Below are 20,256 nucleotides of genomic sequence, written 5' to 3' on the forward strand. Positions count from 1 at the left end.
AAGGTTTCTCCATGAGCTGGTGCACAGTTAGAGAATACTGTACATCTCTTCCTGATCCTCAAAATAGAGACTTATTTAAAGTGAAAAAACCCAGTCTCAGATCTTATATAGCTAGAGCTTTTATTTTACTCATTTAGTCCTAATTTCCATTTGTATCTCAGACTCTAACTACTTTTACACTTCAATTAAAGGTTCATCTTTTTAAACTGCTTTTAATTAGCTTTGCTTTTAACTAGTATAATTTTTAATTAGTTCCTTGCTGCTGATTTTAAGTTCACTGGCACTGTGCTTTGAGAATCCAAACAGCTGCACGCACACTGGTTTGCATTGTTAGCATGCGTACATGCACACACCCCCTTTGTGGGGGAAGGACTAGGCCCGTTTTTAAAAATCAGTTTCAGGTACAAATCCGTGTGTCCATAAACCCAAGTCAGTATTTACTCAAAAGAGATGCAAAGTATGATTTATGCCACAGTCATATGTATATTGGTAGTTGTCAAGGTTCCTCCCCCACTCTGAACTCTAGGGTACAGATGTGGGGACCTGCATGAAAACCTCCTAAGCTTACTTTTACCAGCTTAGGTTAAAACTTCCCCAAGGTAAAAATTAATTTTATCTTTTGTCCTTGGAATAACCACTGCCACCACCAAACTCTAACTGGGTTTACTGGGAAACGTAGTTTGGACACGTCTTTCACCCCAAAATCCTCCCAACCCTTGCACCCCACTTCCTGGGAAAGGTTTGGTAAAAATCCTCACCAATTTGCATAGGTGACCACAGACCCAAACCCTTGGATCTGAGAACAATGAAAAAGAAGACTTTTAATAGAAATAGAAGTAAATAGGAGTAAAAGGAATCACCCCTGTAAAATCAGGATGGTAGGTACCTTACAGGGTAATTAGATTCAAAACAGAGAATCCCTCTAGGCAAAACCTTAAGTTACAAAAAAGATACACAGACAGAAATAGTTATTCTATTCAGCACAATTCTTTTCTCAGCCATTTAAAGAAATCATAATCTAAAGCATACCTAGCTAGATTACTTACTAAAAGTTCTAAGACTCCATTCCTGTTCTATCCCTGGCAAAGCAGCATACCAACAGACACAGACCCTTTGTTTCTCTCCCTCCTCCCAGCTTTTGAAAGTATCTTGTCTCCTCATTGGTCATTTTGGTCAGGTGCCAGCGAGGTTACTTTTAGCTTCTTAACCCTTTACAGGTGAGAGAGGATTTTTCCTCTGGCCAGGAGGGATTTTAAAGGGGTTTACCCTTCCCTTTACATTTATGACAGTAGTATAGGAGGCAGAAACAATACATTGTTATTCCTACTAAGCATTCATATTATGGTAATGCCCAAAGGCCCCAGTGAGGATTGAGTCCCACTGTGCTAGGTGCTGTACATACACAGAACCTGAGAATCCCTGCCTGCAAGGGCTTACAATCTTCAAGACACAAACAAACGGAGGGTTGGAGATGAGGATATAAACACAAAGGTGACGACTGGCACAGTTTAGTTACATTTATGGCTGGGTTTTATTTTTAATTGGAAGTAGAGACAGGATGGGAATGGCAGGAACATGGGAGTTAGTAAAATTGAGGAGTAGGAAAAGGAAGGGAGGGAAAGTCACAGCTCTTTACCTGCCTACCCTTGGTTAGCAGGCAATGTTTTGTAGGCACCAGCGCAGAGGTAAGTCTTACAGTGGGATTTGAGAGAGAGTAAGGCAGCGGCGGTATAGATTTTTTTGAGGAGCTTTTCCTATGCATAAGGGGGTGCATAGGAGGCAGCACAGGAACACTTGAAGGAGACGCGGACTGACGGGCAGCGAGCACTAGGAACTTTGGCACAGCGAAGGCAGAGGTTGACATAAGCGTAAGTTACTAGATCAGCTGGAAGGGTTCGTGATAAGTTACTAAATGAGATAGGCAAGACAAGGTTAAGTTGTGAATGGCCTGAACGGAAAAAGAGAAGTTTGTATTGGATGCAGAAGTGAAGGGGGAGCTGGTAGTGGGTTGACGTGGTAATCGCAGCGAGACAGAAAGATGATCTTAGCAGGAGCGTTTTGAATTGATTGGAGGAAGGGCGAGGGTGCAGTAATCAAGAGGTAAAATTAAGCCTTGGGTGAGATTTTTGGTGGTGTAGACGGAGAAAAGGCTAGACAACTGGAGGAGATGCCAGAATGTCTATAAGGAGATTGATGAAAGACCAGACAGAGATGTAGGGTTGAACAGAAGGAAACAGGTCTTGAGCAGAGAGATTTGTTTGAGTCATCAGTATATGTTTTAAATGATATGTTCCATAGAACCATTGCCTGAATTTTATTTACACATGGGTTTTCAGGTTCACATATAATTAAGAGAAAAGTGTGGAATTTCTTTTACAATCTTTTACACCTCCACACTAGATTTTAGTGTGACTATCTATCGTGGGTTCTAGCCCATGAAAGCTTATGCCCAAATAAATTTGTTAGTCTCTAAGGTGCCACAAGGATTCTTTATCGTTTTTGCTGATACAGACTAACATGGCTACCACTCTGAAACCTATCTATCTATGTGCGCACACACACACACACACGTTGCTTTTTTGGTTACTGATTATTTTAATTGGGTATACTGTTGGGGACTGTAATTTTCAAACTATAAAATCAGATTTTCTCCACATCTATCAGTTAAAACATCAATGTTAGTGCTACTCTCTGGGAGATGCTTCTCTTGTAATCTGCAATTAGCTTTATAAAGTGGGTCCTTATATAACGGACATAATAAAAAGTCATCATAGATTAGATCCTGAGGCCGACAGTGACAGCACAATTGTGTTTACCAGTCCCACAAGCAATTGCTTATTTGAAATATCAGCACTCCTACAGATGCTGTGGGCCAGATTCTTAGCTACATCTAAAGTGCACACCGCACAAGTGAGAAGTAGGCAGGGATGTATGCATGCATGTGCAATGATGCCTTATAGTTCACCTACACCCTCATCTGCTACTGATATAGTTGGTCCTTCTGTGCGGTAATAGGGTTCTCAGAAAGCTGCTCTCACATTGGAGTTCTAGAGCACTTTTTCTGCCAGTGAATGTGATGCTTGGTCACAATGTAATTTTTTTTTGTTGTTCTGTGGGGATATATCCTATAGCAATGATTCTCAAACTGTGGGTCAGTATCCCATTTTAATGGGGTTCCCAGGGCTGGTGTTAGACTTGCTGGGGCCCGGGGCTGAAACCAAAGCCCAAACCCCACCGTCCAGGGCCAAAACGTCAGACTGTCTTAACTACACGAGTCAGCTTCACACCTTGCAGATAATGGACTTGTTCCCTTTGAAATTGATGACAGTTTTGCCACAGAGCAGAATTGGGTCCAATCCAATCCATTTATTGTGTCAATATAGTAGAACTAAGTAAAAAAATTTGTCTGAAACTTTTCAGTGAAAAACATGTAAATTTGGCAACACAAAACATTTCACAAATTCGTGTCAATTTCAAATTGTTCATGTAAAAAAATATGAAAGTCAGAACATTTTGATTTTCAGTTTGAAATTACTTGTTTGAAAATTTCTCATTTTAGAAAATTTAAAAAGTTAAAAATTAACACTCAAAATTCAAGTGAAACATTTTACTTAGAGATGAACAAAGAAAGTTGTTCAACCTGAGACAATTTTAAAAAAATTTCATTCGCTGAAAAGTTCAAACAACAACAAAAGTGGTTTTGGTTCAAGCCAATAAAATTTTTTGTGTTTCAGTTTTTTGGAATTGCCAGTGAAGCAAAACAAGTCAGTTACTCTCATAGCTCTATATGAAACACTCGCTGATTAAGGAGATAGGCCAACAAAAACTGAAATACAGGTGGATGCTAAGAAGAGAAGAGTTCTGTATGGGTTTAAAATAACATAGCTAAGTGTTAAAAATGATACTAGGTAATGGGATGACTACAGAATCAGAGAGTCAAAGAAGAAATAGAAGGAAAAGGTCTGTTAGGTCATGCTGCCCATCACCCTGCCTGTAAGATTGTCCTTTGAAGCATATTTTCTAATGATTTGTCCAGTCAGCATTTTAGCTCCCAAGAAGCCACTGGTTTGAGTCAAACAATTTGACTGATCAATAAACCAAGCCAGATTCTTTCCCCAGAAATGTCCACAATTTATAATGTTAAGATACTTTCTTTGTTGAATTATTTCCCTTGTATTATTTAAAAATATGTGTCACCTTTAGACATAAGTCTGAATCCAGATTGTGGCAGGTTTCTAATGTCGGATGTTGGAAATCAAGTCTCCAAAGTGAAAGGCAACTATACTAAGTCACTGCATCACCCTCACCAATAGAAAATTCAATTTAATGAGGAAACTGACAATAGTCAAATAGTTGAATTTCTTGGTCATCAACTGCTGTGTTGCCATTTATTTGGACAATTAGAGAAGCTACATACCAAATAGAGGAAACATATTCCATATGATCCCACAACATACAGATTGTGTAAGAAGGCACTATTGTGTTTCATAATGGCAATATATCTAACCACCTTCCTTCTAACTGCATTGATTTGGCCTTTCCACTTCCGGTTGGCAGAAATTGTCACTCCAAGGAGTGTGATTAAAGTAACATGCTAAATGTCGTTAAAAACAAAGGCAGATGACCAGAAAAGCCATCATAAAGTCTTGATATATGATTTTTAAATGCTGTCAAGATAAATGTAATAAAGTATGCCTAACCACTTTATACCAAGTAAAATTTATGAGTTCATAAGTAAAGTCCATTTAATGGAGATATTTCATCATTAATTTCTGATTAACTGAAAAGCTTTGCAGAAATCACAAGATATTTTATAGACATTGATATTGGATATAGTCCTAGAATAATGCAAGCAGCCATAAATGATTTATAGGAAGAGAAAAGTGCTGGTATCCAACACTTTGACAAGTGCCTTTTTAAAAGGAGCAATGTAGAAAAAAAAATAACAGGGAAACTCCAAATTAAGAAACAGGATATTTTATAGGTCCACAAAAAAGTGGGCAACAAATCATCATATATGCTCCAATAGCAACAAACACTTAACTTCGTCAAGGAAAACATTTTAAAGAGATTGAAGTAAAAAAAAAAAAATGTATAAATCACATTCTATAAGGAGAAAAATTGCATACATATGAATGTCCAAGTGTCATAATAATATTTGTTCACTGAACAAGATATGTATTTAAGGATAGATCCTCAGCTGGTGAAATCGATACAACTCTTTTATACCTGCTGAGGAACTGGCTACAAATATATACAAAATATGAAAAAATAGAGGACCCTGAGGACATATATTGGGATATGGCATGTCTGAGAAAATATGAGGGTTCTCTTTAATAGTTAAGACTGTACCTTGGCCTGCCACTGGCTACAGTGTTTTCTGTACCATAGAAAGGACTGGATATTTCACTTAGGGTTTGTCTATATCACGCAGCTTTTAGCGACAAGGCTGTGTCGACATAGCCTTGTCGCTAAAAGTCAGTATGTGTAAATGCTCTTTTTCGGTACTTTGGTGGCACTTTTGCCGACAAAATACTTCCAGCCCCGTGAGCAGCGTGAGCTTTGTTGGCAGGAGAGTGCTTCTGCCGACAAAGCTGCGTTCACACTTCCACTTGTGTCTTTCCTAAAGGGGGCTTTAAGTACCTGTGAAAGACAAAAGTTTTGTCGACAACTTCCCAGTATAGACAAGCCCTTAGGAAAACAGGAGCTGGCAGGAGAGCGCTCCTGCCAACAACACACTGTTCATACTGGTGCTTGTCGTGGCAAAACTTTTGTCTTTCGGCAGAAGGGCGAAGTTAACATCTCTGAAAGACAAAAGTTTTGTCATTCAATTACCAGTGTAGACATAGCCTAACAGTAGGGTAACAGTTTACACTTAAGGGTCGTTAAGACAATGCAAGAGCAAATAGACTTAACTGCTATTGCGTCCTCTTGTGGGGAGCACCAAAACCACTTTAAATGGCATCAGGTCAGACGGAGGCTTTGTCTACACTGGCAAGTGAAAGACAAAACTTTTCTCCTTCAGAGGTGTTAAAAAGCACGCCCCGAAGGACAAACGTTTTGTCAGTGACAACTACTAGGGAGAACAGCACTTTATTGGCAGGAAAGCTCTCTCCTGCTGGCAAACAGTAGCTGCACTGCGTGCCTGTTAGAGACGCAGCTGTAATGGCACAGCCCTGTCACTAAAAGGTGTGTCCGGTAGACATAGTGTGAGCCTGTCTTCAACGGTTGGGGTTTTGTTTGTTTGTTTTTTAAAGCAAGGAAACAAAAAGCAATAATTATCTCACTGTGAAATCCCAAGCCGCTTGTACCGTCTACTAGATAGCAGAGATCAGCACTATACCACCCACTAGTAGTTAACCTTGTAGTTTGCACTGTTGTTGCTGTGTTGGTCCCATGGTATGAGCCACAAGGTGAGTGAGGTAATATTTTTTATTGGACCAACTTCTATTGCTGAAAGACAAGCTTTCCAGCTATATAGACCTGAAGAAGTGCTCAGAAGTTGGTCCAATAAAAGATATCACCTCATTCACCTTGTCTCTCTAGTTTACCTTGTAGCAAAACTGAAGTGCCTTGTCTCTATTGTGTTTTTACAAGAATACCCCACATACATTAGTTATCCCACAGTTAAAACACATTTTGTCAGTGAAGACACAGCCTGAGAGAACCAGATTAAGAATCACAGACATAGAAGGAGCTGGGGTGGCTAGGAGAATATATGGTTCTCTTCTGTTCCTGAAATTTAAGAGGAAAGCCTGTCTAATTTAGCTTGTAGTGAAGCATAAGATTGGATCTGACTAAATATGCATATAGACTGTTTATTGTTTTAAAATCCTTTTTCTCTAGTGGTTTGTTCCACCTGCCTAATATAAAGACTATTTTAAGAAGACTGTTGATCAAGATCATTGGTCCTGAAAGGAGGAAAGGCAGATGCCTGAAACCTACTCATGCCTGCAGGGCAATAAGCAGTTGGTTTTGACAGGTTAGCATACCTAGCTCCTGCTCTAAGAGTGGAAGAATTGCAAGAATCCACCCAAGCCAGGTAAGAGTAAGCGGCCCAAGACTAGAGGTGGGTGCACTCTGAGGGTATGTCTACACTGCAACTAGACACCTGACCCGCTGCTCCTGGGGGGATTCTGAGCCACTGTGCATATGCAGAATTTATGTCTCCCCGCAGATTTCTTTGCTTCCCTGCAGAAAATGAGAGGAAGCAAAGGAAAGCCGCAAGAGCGGTCACGTGCCCCTCCCCAGCAGCGTGGGTGCGTTGCTTCAGGTGCCTGGAACAGCCAGCAGAGAGGTAAATCACCATGGGGGAGCACGGGACTAGGAATGCCCCAGCTGGTGGCTCCTACACTGTACTGGGCTCAGCTGCTAGTGCCAGCTGGCCTGGGGAGGACAGAACTTCCTCTTCCCCTGCAAGAAGCAGACAGGAATGAGTCAGACCCACCCCCAGAGGCTCCCCTGGCTGCAGGAAGCGCTGCACCCCCTGCTACTTCCTGCCCCCATCACTCCACAGTGGGAGGGGACACCATACAGGAAACTGCTCCCTCATCCACCCAGCCTCCATGTATCCAGACCCTCCCGTACCCAGACCCCCACCCCAACAAACCCCAGCCCCCTTACACCTGGAGGAATTCTGCGCCACTGCACACATGCAGAATTAATGTCCCCCACAGATTTCTTTGCTTCCTTATCAGAAAGTCATTTTTCTGCGGGGAAGCAAAGGGAAGCTGCAAGAACAGTCACGCACCACTCCATAGCTGTGCAGGTACATTGTCTCAGGAACCCAGAGCAGCCAGCAGAGAGTAAATCACCACAGGGCTGGGAATATCCCAGCCAGTGGCTCCTACCCTGAGCCGTAATCAGTTGCTAGTCTTGGCTGGGCTGGAGGCAGAAGAAGATGGGACTTCCTCTTACCCTGAAAGGAGTGGCGGGGGGGCTGTGTCAGACCCACCTCCAGAAACATTCCCCAGCTGCAGGAAGCTCAGCATACTCTCCTGCTTCCTGCCCTCATCACTCCTCAGCTGTGTGGGGAGGGGTCACTGAACGCCCCACCCCATGCATCTGAACCTCCCATACCCAGACACCCCCAACAAACCTCACCCCATGCATGCATCCAACAAAGTGGGTATTCACCCACGAAAGCTTATGCTCCAATATGTCTGTTAGTCTATAAGGTGCCACAGGACTCTGCTGCTTTTACAGATCCAGACTAACATAGTCTGGGTGTGGGCAGCTCAGTGGGGGATTCAGATGTGTGTGTGTGGGAGGGAATCTGGATACACAGGTGCTTGTTGGGGGTTCTGGGTGTAACGGTAATGGGACTCTACAAGGGGGTTAAGGTGAAGGTGGTTGTGGCTCAACGAGGGAGTCGTGGGGGCGGAAAATAGAGCTCGGCAGGGCGGGTCAGGGTATGTGGGGGTCTAGATGCTGGAGGAGTAGGGTTCGATGGGGTCGGGATCCAGGTGGCTCATTAGGGTGATCCAGTTGCAGGGGGAGTGGGGCTCGGCGGGAGGGCCTGGATTCCCCACAGAAAAAACAGATGCCTCCCCTTCCTGCTCTCTCTTCATGTAAAATGTCACCTTCCCACCTTCAGGGTAGGGCTTCCTGTCTCAATCCCACTAGCGGGATTCTCTTTTTGTGAGTCCCTTCTGCTCACAGGCATGGCATTCTCATCTTCTGGCCTCCTGGTGCCAGAACCATTTTTTCATTTCCCACCTCTGTGGCTCCTGCTCACTTCCCAGAGGAGCATAAGTAAATATTACTGTTCAGCTAACTTTTCCAAATAACCGTGTAGGTATACCCCCATTGTCTCTGCTGGTCTCCCAGGATCTGCATAAATAGGGCCTGGATCTCTCTTTGTCATCTGTCAGCACCCTTCAGTGGAAGTGGCAACTCTGGGCCCAGCTCAGGAGGCTAAATCTGCCTTCTGCAAAGAAGGAATCTATACACAGCAGATCTATAGTCCACTTTCCCTACTATGGGCCTTCACATTCCCTTTGTATCGGGGTGACTGTCATGCCCACATTCTCCACCAAATTGTCACAGGGTTTCACTCACCACTGGGACACCTCCGTGAGGCTGTATCTGGGGAATGGTTCAGATTCCCTCTTCCATCACTCACTCAGACCACAGCCTTTCTGGTCTCTCAGTGTCACAGTGCTTCTTCTTTATGGCTTAGCTCTAGTGACCTGGGCAAATACAGTTTTCCCCATTCCAGGGCACGAAAGTCTTACCAGACCGGCTATCTGTGTGTCATTCCAGGCAGTCTTCTGATTCAAGCCTCTGCCATTTCCCCAGTGGCTGACAGAGGGACCAAAGGCCTGGGACCTGAAAATCAGCAGCCAAAGTCTGCACCATCTCAATCCTTGGTGCCATTTCCCTAGTCTTCTTACTACCTATCCTGTGCAGGTTTTTTTCTCCACTCTCCTGTGGAAGTATAACATTGTATAAGGGGACATGCTAGATACATTGTATATGAGAGGGCATGCCAAAACATGTTACAAAAGTATCTGAGGGAGCACACGTAGGGACAGTTAGCTTTTGAATGGAGAAGCAATTAAGATAGAGCCAGCACGTCTAAGAAGCAGGCATCAGAATGGAAGATGTGAAGGGCAATTAGTTAAGTTAACTGGAAGCTGTTAAAGGAGATTGATAAGGGTGGGAGGTAATTGAAGATACGTGACTGGTCTCAGGGATCTCGAAGGGTGGTGACTAAAATCTTTTTCTTCTTTTGTCTGTAACTTCTCTGTAACTTGTTCTCCAAAAAACTGTATAAATTAAGAGACACAAGCCCCACTCAGGGGGCTCACTTCTAAATGTATTAGCAGAGCAGCTTTGCTAATAAAACAGAGTGGTCTGATAAATTGTGAGTCTGAGTCAAACTTTGACACTCCCCACCCCATTTTGGGTAAACCATTTCCCTCAGGGAAAGACTCAAGGCTTCTGCTCTCCCCATGGGCTTGCTCCTTTCCTTTCTAGGCCCAGAGCGTGATGGCAAATCTCCACACTACAGCCCTCTACTCCTTTTCAGATGGGTTCCATCTTCAATTAGTGCTGGTCAGTCAAGCCTAAGTCTCCCCCCAGGTGCATCTTACTAGGTTAATTAACCCCTTCTGAGCCACCTTAGCCCCTTCAGGGGTGGTGTGGGGTAAACATTCTATCATAGTCCCTCCATAGATACTTCATGAGATTGCACTTACCTGTTCTGCAGTGATTGAGTGTGTTACATTACCCATTACAAGACACTGCATATCCTCCCATCATGTTCAGCCAGCTTGGCTGGAAGGCATGCACGAGAGGTGCCTATTCCCCACTTACTGCACTTACTCACAGGAGGGAGGGTCCAAAACACATCCCTGCTCAACCCATACACCAAGCCTCAATCTACATACGGTGCCACATGTGAAAGGCTTACTCTCCAGTGCAGCTGCGTAGGAAAAGAACATCACACAGACCTTAGTGAACTTCTAGAAAGCTTACTTTTGTTCCTGTTAGTTATACCAAACAGCAGCGCTTTTTCTCTGATACCAATGTCCTTTATCTTATTTTGTAGAAGAAGAATGGCCATACTGGGGCGAAATGGACCTTTGGTCTGACCAGTATCCTGTCTTCCAACAGTGGCCAATGCCAGGTGCCCCAGAGGGAATGAACAGAACAGGTAATCATCATCAAGTGATCCATCCCTTGTTGCCCATTCCCAGCTTCTGGCAAACAGAGGCTAGAGAGACACCATCTCTGCCCATCCTGGCTAACAGCCATTGATGGACCTATCCTCCATGTATATTTGGTTTTCTGAATGCTCTGCTCTAAAAGACATCAAAACAACAATGTATCCAACTTAATAACCTCCTATAAAAGTAATCTCAGTATTTTTGCCATTTAGCTTGACCCCTAGACATGACTATTTACATTAATAGTCACACATTAACCCAGGTTTCAGAGTAACAGCGTGTTAGTCTGTATTCGCAAAAAGAAAAGGAGTACTTGTGGCACCTTAGAGACTAACCAGGATGTCTGTAACTAACTACCGAAATACCAAATTACACCGAAAGCATCTTGACTAATAGCCACAGTCCCAAGAAATGACTAGATAGCAATTTGAAAGCTGTTATCCTCATTTCAGAATATCAGGACTAGGAGCTTTTACTTGCCATCCAGGCAAGCTTGCTGTCAGCGATTACACATGACATCAAGGAGAGAATCACGCAAGTTACGAGTATCAGGAGAGCTTTAAAATCCATGGTATGCCATTGTCAAGGTTCCTCCCTCACTCTGAACTCTAGGGTACAGATGTGGGGACCTGCATGAAAAAACTCCTAAGCTTATCTTTACCAGCTTAGGTCAAAACTTCCCCAAGGTACAAAATATTCCACCCGTTGTCCTTGGACTGGCCGCTACCACCACCAAACTAATACTGGTTACTGGGGAAGAGCTGTTTGGACGCGTCCTTCCCCCCAAAATACTTCCCAAAACCTTGCACCCCACTTCCTGGACAAGGTTTGGTAAACAGCCTCACCAATTTGCCTAGGTGACTACAGACCCAGACCCTTGGATCTTAAGAACAATGAATAATCCTCCCAACACTTGCACCCCCCCTTTCCTGGGAAATGTTGGATAAAAAGCCTCACCAATTTGCATAGGTGATCACAGACCCAAACCCTTGGATCTGAGAACAATGAAAAAGCATTTAGTTTTTTACAAGAAGACTTTTAATAAAAAATAGAAGTAAATAGAAATAAAGAAATCCCCCCTGTAAAATCAGGATGGTAGATATCTTACAGGGTAATTAGATTCAAAAACATAGAGAACCCCTCTAGGCAAAACCTTAAGTTACAAAAAAGATACACAGACAGAAATAGTTATTCTATTCAGCACAATTCTTTTCTCAGCCATTTAAAGAAATCATAATCTAACACATACCTAGCTAGATTACTTACTAAAAGTTCTAAGACTCCATTCCTGGTCTATCCCTGGCAAAGACCAGCATACAGACAGACACAGACCCTTTGTTTCTCTCCCTCCTCCCAGCTTTTGAAAGTATCTTGTCTCCTCATTGGTCATTTTGGTCAGGTGCCAGCGAGGTTACCTTTAGCTTCTTAACCCTTTACAGCTTTCCCCTGGCCAGGAGGGATTTCAAAGGGGTTTACCCTTCCCTTTATATTTATGACAGCCATAGTGAATTATATCTGACAGCCTTTCCTTGTTACAGCTGTCCCATGCTCAGTGTCACTCTTCTGCCCTGTATCTGATCCCTAATTCTTTTTATAGGTTTCAAAACATTTTTTGTGCTAAAGACGTTACCAGCATATTGACTGTCACATGGAAATTAAGCACCCTTTAATACAATGCCAGAAACAAACACTAGATGGCACTAAAGACAGCAAAATCCATTTTATTAGCACTAGTAGCATATGCTCCCCATTTATTTTTTGTGAAGATAAGAAAATTCTTGTGGTACAAGATTCTTTTTAACTATGTAGAACCCATTTATTTTGGGGAAATGCAACTAATCACTTTTATATTGTCGATCTTTGTAGTATCTAATCATGGGAAAGGAGACTAGCAAAGGAAAAACTGCGTGCTATAACTACCTGTATTACGTTATCTTCTCTCAGACTTCCTTCTTGAATGGCTCCTCATACCTTCCTCCTACTCTTGCCTTCACATCTTCTTCCATGTTGTCCTTTACAGTTGAAATTCCCTCCTCTTGTTACAAGAGTTTCCTCTTCACTATTCTCTCTCCCAGGAGCACAGGATTTGCAAAACTGCATCAGTGCCAACGTCCATCTCATCCAGTGTCCTGCCCTCTGATAGTGGCCAGTACCAGATGCTTTAGAGAAATGTGTAAGAACCACACATTATGCAGATGTCAGATATCTGCCCCCACATTATTTCTCATCCTGATCCCTAATACTTGGAGACTGGCTTAAGCCCTGAAGCACAAGGTTAATATCCCTTACAAAAATTTTATCAGTAATTATGATAGCTCTGGATAGTCTTGATATCCATATAATCATTCTTAAATGATATTAAAACATATTTATTCCATGTGGGCTTTCGATAATATGTAAGAGACAGAGGGATTTAAAAAAAAATCTGTATCATATTGACAGGTTTCAGAGTAGCAGCCGTGTTAGTCTGTATTCGCAAAAAGAAAAGGAGTACTTGTGGCACCTTAGAGACTAACCAATTCACAAAAGCTTATGCTCAAATAAATTGGTTAGTCTCTAAGGTGCCACAAGTACTCCTTTTCTTTTTGTGTATCATATGTACATGTATCCTGTGTCAGATTTACAGTAAATTCCTTAGAATACTTTTATGACGTCAGAGCCAAACACACAAATAGTGATAAAATAAAAGGGACTCTTATTTAATTTCATCATGAAACACAGTAAGTTTATTGAGGACCACTGCACCAGCCAGTGGCCACAGTTGATGGCTTCACCCCAGGCATTGTGGAGTTCCCAAATCCAGCACAGTCCTGCAAATCCACAGATCTCTGGGGCCGCCTCATGGATGGCATCAAGTCGGCTCAACGTGCACCTTTTCATGCACTGACGGAGAGACTGAGAGCACGGTGTGCTGGGGTGTTTTTGTCCAACCTAGCAATGTGGATGAAATGCATACAATGCCGTTTTTGAATACGAGTGAATGAAAGAAAGCCAGATGTCTGACAGACTGACATTTTGTTTAAAATCAAACCATTTTATGGTCAGGATTTGTCGCTGTGTCTATGAAATGCCTCTAACCACTCCAAGTCTGCCTGTAAGAGGTTTCATGTTTCTGACCCATTTAGCAAAAGAGGTAGTATACAGATTTGATAGATTCTGAACTTTGTCTCAGAGCAAAGATGTTTTTACATCCATAAGTGAAACATGGACTTCATGGAGGAGCCAGCGAGATCTATTTGTCAAGGAATGACAATTTGGTGCAACCATTTGAGCTTCTGCATGCCACCAATCCAATGTTCCTCCAATCTAACTGGGAATGACCATCTCTAGAGAAAAGGGTAGTTTTTACTCTATGTCCATTCAATGCTCAGCATCTCTACTGACATTGCCGATCAGTGACAAGTGATGTGGTGGTTCCCAAGATGCGGATACCTGCCCAGTAGGAAATGGGCTAAAACTGACGACTCATTTCACATAAGCCACTCAAGAACCAACATACAGAAATTATTTTTGGTCACTACTAACATGAACTGGACTGAAATCTGTAAAGATTCTCTCATCACCGAGACTTCTGAACCATCCAGTACCCTTCTAAAATAGAGTTATAAAGATGTGTTCAGTTCCTCAAGAACACGAGTGGTGTTAATATTTTAGCGTAACACTTGGGGAAGAATAAAGAGTTTTACTAGCTGAAGCACCTTTCACATACCACCATAATACATCTGTTCTTATTATCCAGTTAAATTAAATATATTCCATAAATAATACAAAGGGAAATAAAGTTATGGCATGAACCCAGCCTTTTATCTTTCAGCTTCTAATCGTATTCAAAGGCACCGTCAGTTGCTTTTATATTTACTGTCTGTATCTGCAAAATTTCAAAAGCAACACCCACTCGTATATTAGCCAGCAGCACAGAATATTACAACTAGAAGAAAGCTGCCTGTTTTTAGCAAGATATCAAAATACGCATTTTTAGTGCCCTGTAAATCCACAGATATCTGCTTTATATCTGCAGATAGTGGATACAAATTTTGTATCTATTCAGGGCTCTGATGGGAAGAGCTGGGCGGGCAGCTGTGAGGAACCGCGGCACGGATCCTCCACCTGCCCTGGGCGGGGGGGGGAGCGCTGCTTGGGCCCCACGCTCAGGGCAGGTGGAGGGTACGCCGCGGCTCCCCACAGCTGCCTGCCCAGCTTTTACTGTGACTAGGCTGCAGCTCTGAGCCACGCCCCATCCCCAGCCAGAGGCGGGTCGGGGAGAGCTGCGCTGGCAGCTGTGGGGAGCCTGGGTCCCTCCACCTGCCCTGGGGGGCAGGGACACGTGCCGGGGGCTGCTCGGGCTCCCCATCCAGGGCAGGTGGAGGGTCTGCTGCAACTCTACCCAGCTGCCCGCCTGGCTCTTACCATGGTTGGGCTGCGACTCCGAGCCACTCCCCTCCCTGGCCACAGATGGGTCCAGGAGAGCTGTGCTGGCAGCTGTGGAGAGCCTGGGTCTCTACACCTGCTCTGGGCGGGGGGCTGGGACACTGCCCGGGGGTTGCTTGGGCCCCCACCCAGGGCAGATGGAGGGTCCGTCACAGCTCCCCACAGCTGCCAGTGCAGCTTTCCCTGACCCTGCTCCTGCCGGGGAGGGGGCGGCTTGGAGCCACAGCCCAGCAATGATAAGAGCCGAACGAGCAACTGTGGGGAGCCGCAGTGGACCCACCACCTGCCCTGGGCAGGGGGCCCGAGCAGCAGCCCGGGCAGCTCCACAGGTCTCCCCTCTCCCACTGGCCCGCTGTGCGTGGGGAGAGGAGGGGCTGAGAGCAACCCCCCCAGCCATGTCCCTGCCCCCAAGGCTCCCTGGCCGGCCGAGGGCAGGTGGAGAGTCCGCGACTCCGTTCAGGCTCCCCACAGCTGCCTGCAGCTCTCCCCAACTGAGCTCTGGTGCTGGGGGGGAGGATGTCTCAGAGCCTCAGTGTGGCCCCCAGTGTAGAGCCCTTCAAATCCACGGATATCTGCATCCACGGATGAGGATATCTGCAGATAATTTCTGCGGATAGCGGATCGGATGCGATATACATTTGTGAATCCGCACAGGGCTCTATTCATTTTATTCAAGAAAAGAATGAAAAAATATGATGGGTTGAATTCACCTCAATGCATGGACTCCATGCAACACTTAAACTTACATCAGCAGTTCAATGGGGCTTGTGCAAGCTCAGTGCACTGTGGTTAGCTTCACCCTATGTGAATTTACTAATTGTGATATGGCCACAAGCCCTAAAGACCTTTCACCCACAGAACAGATACAACACTAAAATTTTCAGGCTTCCTATCCCATGGAAAAGGTTCGTCTCTCAGTATAGATTATCACCAAGACTGCCAATTACTGCCACATGATCTGTGGAGTTTTGTTATGGGAACACCTGTTTACTGAGTTCAGGACTGAGATCACCGGACTGATTTCACACAGACCACCAACTTGCCATCTCATGTTAATGACATAATGACTCCAGATCTTGGAGTCCTTGAACTCCCAAAATTCCCACTGAAATCAATGGAGGATTTATTTGCAGAAGAAATGCAATCTTGGGCCCACAGACACGTTCAACCTGGGTTCAATTTGAACAAGCAATCTAAAAGCGAATGCCACTATAATGTCATTACTAACTCCCTCCTGGTCCTCCCCCACCCCCAAAAATCCACTTCCCCCTATTCATGGGTGGGCCTAGGGATAGACAGCTAAAAGACTATTCTTTTAAGGCACTATACTGTTCAATAAGTAATTGCAAAAACGCTGCTTTCTGAGTCTATCATGCATCCTTGACAGGCAACACCATATTTTCAATAAAGGGAGTGTGCAGAAGATCCCTTGTCTCACTACATGCACAGTTCTCAGGAGGCATGGAAGTTGTAGCAGGATTTGCTCCATACACATTTGAGCGATTTTCAGTAAAGTTAGGTGCTACTGGTAACAATAAAGGATACAAAAGTAATTTTTAAGTTAACAGTGTCCCTTTAAAGTACACTTTTACTAGGCATCCAGATGTTCTTGGGGCACTTGGTTGGCTGCTCAAAGACAGAAATAGGTCTTTTCTACCGACTAATTTCTTTAACTTATTTCTGACACAAAGTGATCTGTAACAGTAGTGATTATCTATGGCCATTCCCTTCCAGAATTTAATCAATATACACCAGAATTGTTTCTGTGAGCATTATCCCTTTCAAGTTACTCTCCTCAGCGTCAGGCTGTGGCCTTGGAGGGACACACACAACGTCTCTGTGAGGAAGTGATATTGGATGAAACACAGAATCTCATACCCATCAAATTTCTGTCAATATTGTTGATACTCATTTGTTGCAGGCCATTTATCGCTATCAGTAACTAAGTTCCATGGATATAGGGGCACCGTGGTTCCCAGCCAATAGGAGCTGTGGACCTGGCATTCAGGGTGGGGGCAGTACGCTTGAGCCCTGTGGCTGCCCCCGAGCCAGGGGGACATGCCAGCCATTTTCAGGAGCTGCACAGGGCAGGGAGCCTGCCAGCCCCACTACGCCGCCAATCAGACTTTTAACAGCCCAGCCAGTGAGCCGCCAGGGTCCCTTTTCAAAAGGGCGTTCTGGTCAAAAAACGGACACCTGGCAACCCTACCAGCAGGTCACTGAGAAAGAGGCGCTCTTGGCACCTGCTCCTTGACCCAGAGTTAGAGGGACGGGAAGTCAGAGGAGCCCTGTGCCAGGCTGAGCTTTGGGGTTTTGGCCAGGGCAGGGGCCGGGAACAGCTTCAATGTCCCACCTGGAATGAAGCCTCCCCTCTCACAGCACAGGCACAAAGGGGCTCCACCCCCACGCAGGTGCCGCTGGCACCTCTGTGTCCAGTGCCTTTCTCCCCACAGTTGCCCCCACCCCTGAATCCCTCTTCCCGGCTGGTGCCCTCACCCCCTGCCCCACCACCTGGTGCCCCTTCCCCCTAGGCCTCCCACCGACGGTTACCAATTTTGGTTGGACGCATTCCTGGAGATTTCATCACGAGGTAATTCCAGGAGTGGCCAGGAGTCTCCATGAGAGTTGGCAACCCGACTCCCTCCCCATCGTCCTCAGCTACTCTGCCCCTCCCCCTTGCCCCATCACCCCCCCCCACTCTCCCCTTGCCCCCCCCCCCGGCTCCACCGCCGTTCCACTGTCGCCAGGGCAGCGGCGGTTGGCCGGGGTCGGCGGCGCCATGAGCCAGCAGCCGCAGCAGCGGGCGCCGCGGCCCCTGTACTTCCCGTCCCTCTACGACCGCGCCGCGCCCAGCGCCGCCCCGCTGGCGGACTGCGGCCTCTGGCGGAAGCTCTTCGTGCCCCTGCGGGGCGGCGCGGCCTGGCCCCAGCGGCCCCCTCCCGGCCTGGGCCCCCCTCCTGCCGCCGCCCGCAGCTGCCCGCGCCCCTGGCCGGCCGGGCTGGCCCCCATCCCCTACGAGCCGCTGCGCTTCTTCTGCCCCGCGGCCGACAGCGGCGCCGCCCCGCGGGGCCCCGGGCAGCAGCAGCCGCCGCCGCCGGACGGGGAGATCTGCGAGCTGGGCATCCGCCTCAAGGAGCTGGAGCTGCTGGCGCTGACCGGGGACGGCTCCGACCCGCAGCAGTGTGCGTGTGCGGGCAGGGCCGGCCCGGAGCGGGGCTGCTACCCCCGGCCCGGCCCCGCTAAGCCACCCACAAGCTACCCTCGCCTCCTGCCCAGAGCACGAGCACAGGCCCCCGCCCCCGCCGGGCCTGGCCCCCAGTGCCCCGACCAAATCCTCTGGATCAGGGCGGGTCCTGGGCTGCAGCTGTCCCTACCCACTAGCTGAGGCATGGGCACCATCCCCAGCCCTAAGCACCCCTCACTCACTCCCTTAGTCCCCACATGAGAACCCCCCAGCGCAGGGGGCTGGACCTTCCGCCCTTTCCCCTCACCCATCCTTTGGGCAGGAGCATTCGTATCTCGATCCCTGGACAGGCACATCTCTGCATCCGTGCCCTTGAAGGAGCTGTCTCCCTGGGGGCTACCCCTATGTCCTTAATCAGGCCAGCACCTTGTGAACAGACTGCATGCAACTTCCCAGCCTCACAGCCTTAGATGGTTTGAGAGGTGCTCAGGATTGCTCCCACCTCTGAAAATGCTCATGCTGGCCAGAAAAACGGAGTAGAGGCAGAAACAAAACTGTGGCTTTTTTCCCTCCTGTGAAAAATGGCGTTTCCCTTTATTGAATGTAGAGGGACAGATGGAAGGAAAGTTACCTTGCTCTTACAGGTTTCAGAGGGGTAGTAGTGTTAGTCTGGATCAGCAAAAAACAACAAGTCGTCCTTGTGGCACCTTAGAGACTAACAAATGTATTTGGGCATGAAGAGCTGAACAGGCCCTAGCACTGGTACTGGGATATAGAAGCACGCAGCAGATCACTACTGAAACCAGCATAGGTCAGTAGTGACCTGATGTTGAAGGCTAGTGGTGAAATGCCTTTGGCGTTTTCATTTCAGTTCCAAGTGAGCAAAATGTCCACAGGAAAGGAATAAAACAGAAACATGGCTGATATCCATTTTTGGCAGTCTCAGCAGAGAAGCCAATCATTGATTGGACATGAAGATTCTCATCTCTTCCCCCAAGCAGAATCACATTAGCAGGAAAATCTGAAATCTTTCAGGAGAGCTAAAGTCACAAAAATTAAAAAGAAAATTTAAATCTATAAGATACAAAACCTCTAAAATATCTAAAAGAAGTTGTAACATTAACTTTAATTCAATTACTTTACCTAAGAGCAAATTGATGGATTGTGTGTCTCAAAATAGTGGATACCTTTTTCCACTTTAGTATATGATTATCTTCAGTGAGTTGTAGTGGTTTACTGAGTTTCACATGAAAGTGAGAGTTCTTTTATGAAAAAATATTTTGTATTTACATTTTTAAGTAGTAGAGACAAATTAATGTTCTGTTCCATTCCTTTCTAGATAAGCTTTTGAAGGCACTAAAAGATGAAAAAGTTCAAGGCATAAAGACAAGACAGAATCTGAAAAAACAGACACCTACATCATCATAAGGATTATTTCAGTTAGCTGTTCTATCATTATGTTACCTTACAGCTTTGTAATGGACTGTGTGATATATTATTTTACTGATTATATGCTATTCAGTTATATTGCCAAGTTAGAAATTTACAGTATATATTCTCTACTTGGCTTTTTGTACTTTATTTGTCCAATACTGAATGTGTCAAAAAGACAATACTTCTTTTTGGGTATTAATCTTTATAAAATAACTTTAATATTAATATATGTTTGGTTTACCCTAATAGCAGTGAGAAAAAAAGAGAAAAAGTGACATCTTGCTTATGTTTCAGGATGAGAGCTGATCTTGATCACCTGGTTACAGCTTTACAAAATTGACGAGGTATATTATTGAAGACAAAGGGGATGGATATTGCCTTCCTCAGAAATATCAGGAATTTAACACTGCTGGAGGCAGGATACTAGTCCAGTGACCCAGCATGGTAAAATCGTATGTTCTTATGACAGAGAAAGCACAATAATTTTAAGATACCATGCAGTTCCCCAAAATATATTAAAATACATACTAAGAACAA

General features: G+C 45.2%; 1 protein-coding gene across 1 annotated transcript; it reads left to right on the top strand.

The window, feature by feature from the left end:
• Nucleotides 1–17,880: 17,880 nt before the first annotated feature.
• On the top strand, nucleotides 17,881–19,713 carry C6H11orf91 (chromosome 6 C11orf91 homolog). The gene is made up of 2 exons (XM_077819958.1): nucleotides 17,881–18,283; nucleotides 19,625–19,713. The coding sequence occupies exons 1-2, from the start codon at nucleotides 17,881–17,883 to the stop codon at nucleotides 19,711–19,713; spliced, it is 492 nt and encodes a 163-aa protein (XP_077676084.1).
• The last annotated feature ends 543 nt before the right edge of the window (nucleotides 19,714–20,256 follow it).

This window comes from Eretmochelys imbricata, chromosome 6, assembly GCF_965152235.1.
Source record: "Eretmochelys imbricata isolate rEreImb1 chromosome 6, rEreImb1.hap1, whole genome shotgun sequence".
Taxonomy (NCBI): domain Eukaryota; kingdom Metazoa; phylum Chordata; order Testudines; family Cheloniidae; genus Eretmochelys; species Eretmochelys imbricata.